At 39.8% G+C, this 4,470-nt stretch overlaps 1 protein-coding gene across 1 annotated transcript; it reads left to right on the top strand.

Annotated features, from left to right (window-relative positions):
- Positions 1 to 3,904: 3,904 nt before the first annotated feature.
- On the top strand, positions 3,905 to 4,078 carry LOC122728898 (40S ribosomal protein S29-like). The gene has a single exon (XM_043967609.1). It carries the CDS (start codon positions 3,905 to 3,907, stop codon positions 4,076 to 4,078), a length of 174 nt encoding a protein of 57 aa, XP_043823544.1.
- Positions 4,079 to 4,470: the final 392 nt, after the last annotated feature.

Below are 4,470 nucleotides of genomic sequence, written 5' to 3'. Positions count from 1 at the left end.
CCCATCCTATACACATCTTAAGCTTCGGTGTGTTTTCATTGACCATGTATCACTTCACTCTCCTTTGGGTCACTTGCAATTTTGATTCTGCAGAGATAGTGATGTTGTATGATACACAGCCATATAAAATCACAGAGAGAATGTGGTTATTGAGTGATTGCAGCTTTGTGTCAGGAAACAACTTGGGATCATTGTAAATTTCCTAATCAATCCATTAAACAATAAGCATTTATTAAGCACCTACTACATGTCAGGCATTGGCATAAGTGCTGGAGTACAAAGCCAAAAATTAAGTACTTCCTCTTCTCAAGGAGCTTACATCTTATCAGGGTAAATGAGCACAAATGAACAAAGATAGTGGGACACTGGAACCACTGCTTCTTCCTTCCCTCCTTTCTTCCTTCCTCCCTCCCTCTCTCCCTCCCTCCCTCTTTCCTTCCTTCCTTCCTAGGGAGAGAGATGTGTATTTATTTCTTAATCCTTGTCCATTAAGAGTTTGCTTTCTATTTTGCCACTTGTTTTAAAGAAACCAGTTTTCTAAGACCATGTGATTATTCCTTACCGCATTAATTTCTGTATATGTCCTTTGGGGTTATATGCAGCTGAACAGGAGGCAGATGGATAGTGATGTAACCAGAGGGAGCAATTAATAGGTGTTAATAAAACTAGGAAGTATTCCCCAGCAATATACAAGGGCTCCACACTAGATTAAGAGGAGATATTATTAATGAATGTTTTATAACTCCCAAAGTAGAAAGTAACTCAGTGCATCTGAACCAATATACTAGACACGAAGTGATCCATGTTGGTGAAAAAAAAAGAGCTGGTGTCACCTCCCTTTGAGGTGGCTGCCTTGGGTGCCTTTGATTTCCCTTTGAGCTTTCTTTGCTAGGTTTGAGGAATATACACACACACACACACCTGAGTGGAGAAGAGGCAATGAGTAGAAACATACTACATGATTATACATGGATGGGTATCAGAAAGGGGGAGTAACCAGCTCTTCTGCTTAGAAGCAGAAACTTCCTTATCCCCTACCCACCCACAACTGTCAAATATTAATAAATCTTAATATATTAATATAGAATGTATATATATTTATGTATTGTATAGAATTATATATTTATATAGAATTTATATATTTTTATGAAATAAATATAAAATAAATGAATGAACAAAGCATTTATTAATCTTGTACTATGCACAAAGCACTGTGCTAAGTATTGGATATACAAATAGAAAAGTAAGAGAGTATTTGTTTTCAAGGAACTTCCATTCCAATGAAGGAAACAACACATATGGAAGGTTTCAGCTACAAATCAGATGGAAAAGTCAACAAATATGTATTAAACACTTACTATACCACAAGCACTGGACTAGGTTCTGGGAATACAAATGCAAGTAAAAAGAAAGAGACTCCCTGACCTTGCGGAGCTTACATTCTAAAGGGGGGAGGGGGGGGAGATAACACATAAAAGAAAGATAAAAGAAAGCTGGGGAGTGACAGCAAGAGAGAAAAAAGGTAACAGGTGGGAGTGGAGAGCATGGTAGAGAGGAGCCTGCAGAGAAAAGAGCCATGCCTAGCCTAGGTACCCTCCTTAAATAGAAGTTCTGGAAAGAACCATCCAATTAAAGGGAGAAGCTGCAGGTTGTCCATGGTCCTTAGGTTTCAGTGGAAAAGCACACTCTAATGCCTTTTCTTTAATGTCATAATTTAAATGTCACTAATTTCAGGACTCTTAAGATCAAGGAAGGTCCTGGGCTATCTCCTCAGGATCTGAGAAGAGATGATGGTAAAGTGATGGTGACTGGTATATGCACTCCTTCAGGGTGCCTACATTTAAGACAATTGAATACAAGGTAGTTAGGGAGGGAGCAGAGTAGCAATTGGGGGGATCAGAAAGGAATCATGTAAAAGATGCTGTCTGAGCTGATTCTTAAATGAAGTGAGAGAATCTAGGAAAGGGGGTGCATTCCAGACATACAGGATAAATAAAAGTCTTGGAGATAGAGGATGGAGAGTTATGTGTGAGGAAAAGAGAAAAGGCCATTTTTGTCTGGACTCTAGAGTGTGGGAAGGGATGTAATGTATAATGAGATTGGGAAGGTAGACTGGAATGTAGTTGTGAAGGATCTATGCCAAACAGAAGAATTTTTATTTGGCCCTAGAACCAACAGGGAGTTATAGGAATTTGTTCAATAGGTGAGTGACATGGTCAGATCTACAATTAAGGAAAATCACTTTGGCAGCAGTGTAGAGGATGGAATAAAGCGATAAAAGACTTGAGACCAATGAGAAGATCGCTGCAGTTAGTAAAGTCTGCATTTTTAACAAAATATCAAAAATAAGGATATTACATTAGTCCAGGTAAGGTGATGAGAGTCTGACCTAAGGTGATGCCTCTTTAAGTAGCAAGAATAGAGCTGGAAATAAAAGATGATATGGAGGTAGAAAGAGAAAGACTTGGCAATTAATTGGATTTATAAGGGGAAGAAGAGTAAAGAGAAAGAGATAACCATAAGTTTAGAGATCATGGAGATTAAAGAATGATAATACACTTGACTGAAATAGGGAAATACAGTAGAGGGGAAGGTTTGAGGTAAAAGATAAGTTAATTGGGGGGGGGGGCAATGGGGGTTAAGTGACTTGCCCAGGGTCACACAGCTAGTAAGTGTCAAGTGACTGAGGCCGGATTTGAACTCAGGTCCTCCTGAATCCAGGGCCAGTGCTTTATCTACTGTGCCACCTAGCTGCCCCCGATAAGTTAATTTTTAATGAATATCCAAAAAAGCATCCCTCTTCTTACTACCTCACATTTAAAGGCATGCTAAGATTATGAGGGACACTGCTGCTAACCTGAATTTAATCCTAGCTAAGAAGAGAGAAGAAAGAAGAAAGGACGGAACAGAGAGAGGGAAAGAAGGAGAAAGGAAGGAGGGAAGAAGGGAAGGAGAGAGGGAGAGCAGAGGAAGAAAAGTATCTCATCCAGCTAACAGAATTAGGATTCCAATCCTTATTTTATAAATCCCAGGCACTTGTCACTAGTACTAGTGCTAGTATTCTTGTCATTATACTACTCTCTATCAATAACCTATTAGTACATTGTAACTGTCCCCTCCTGGACCATTATGACGATCAAATGGGAAAAATGAATAGTGGCTTTGTAGTGGTACTGGAAGAAAAAAGAGTATGGGGCAGTAGTTGAGGTGCATCTCTTTGAGGCTACATCCACAGTTTCCAAAATTATCTATCTAGAGATTAAGAAGGATTGAAGGGGCAGCTAAGTGGCACAGTGGATAAAGCACCAGCCCTGGATTCAGGAGGACTTGAGTTCAAATCTGGCCTCAGACACTTGACACTTACTAGCTGTGTGACCCTGGGCAAGTCACTTAACCCTCATTGCCCAACCAAAAAAAAAAAAAAGTAATTAAGGAACATTTGGGGAAATAAATTACAAAAAAAGAAGAATTGAAAAGCTTGAGAAGTTAAATGTTTTTTCTTGATTTTTTTTCTTCCATTAAAGGAGAAAGGACTTACAAACATACAAACACACAAACACACAAACCAAGAAAAAGATTTCTTGAAAGGGTTCAACTCACCACTAAACATATCCCTTCTTTCTCTTTTCTCCCTTTCTCTTTTCTTTCTTCCACTTTTTTAGGGGTAGGCCTGATGCCAATGCTGTTAATTCAAGTTCTATATTGGGATAAAATCTTAGGTCATTAAACAATTAACAAAAGGAGATTTACTTTGTCTTGCTATAGAAAGGATTTTCAAGAAGGACACAGTTGATGCGTCTACGCCATGACATCATCTTGTGTGAGGCCGGGCCACATCGGGGCTTGAAGAGTACATGCATGGATAGTCTTCTTCCTTTCTTCTCACATCTTTGCTAGCTGCGCCATGAGTCACCAGCAGCTCTACTGGAGCCACCCTCGCAAATTTGGCCAGGGGTCTCAGTCGTGCCGCGTGTGTTCGAACCGGCACGGCCTGATCCACAAGTATGGCCTGAACATGTGCCACCAGTGCTTCCATCAGTATGTGAAAGACATCAGTTTCATCAACAGATCTCGCTGATTATGGGATTACTTTGACCATCAGTGACCACCATTTTATTGGACTGTGTTCAGCTATTTGGTCTATCTACCTAAAGATGGATCCTGTTATGGCTGCTATGATAATTTGTTTAAAATAATAAACAGGTCATTCTCATTAAAAAAAAAAAAAAAAGAAGGATACAGTTGTACCTAACTTCAGCAGCCAAGGACCCAGGAGTCTCCATATGAAAAAGGTACAGTGGGGGCAACTAGGTGGTGCAGTAAATATAGCACTGACCCTGGAGTCAGGAGTACCTGAGTTCAAATCCGGCCTCAGACACTTAACACTTACTAGTTGTGTGACCCAGGGCAAGTCACTTAACCCCAATTGCCTCACTTAAAAAAAAAAAAGGTACAGTCAACAAGACAGTG

The sequence above is a fragment of the Dromiciops gliroides genome, chromosome 5 (genome assembly GCF_019393635.1).
Source record: "Dromiciops gliroides isolate mDroGli1 chromosome 5, mDroGli1.pri, whole genome shotgun sequence".
NCBI lineage: Eukaryota > Metazoa > Chordata > Mammalia > Microbiotheria > Microbiotheriidae > Dromiciops > Dromiciops gliroides.
The sequence above is the reverse complement of the archived record's forward strand: the minus strand, read 5'-3'. Positions and strand labels throughout refer to the sequence as shown.

Coding starts and splice junctions, on each gene's coding strand:
- LOC122728898 (XM_043967609.1), top strand. CDS start 3,905: ATGAGTCACCAGCAGCTCTACTGGAGCCACCCTCGCAAATTTGGCCAG.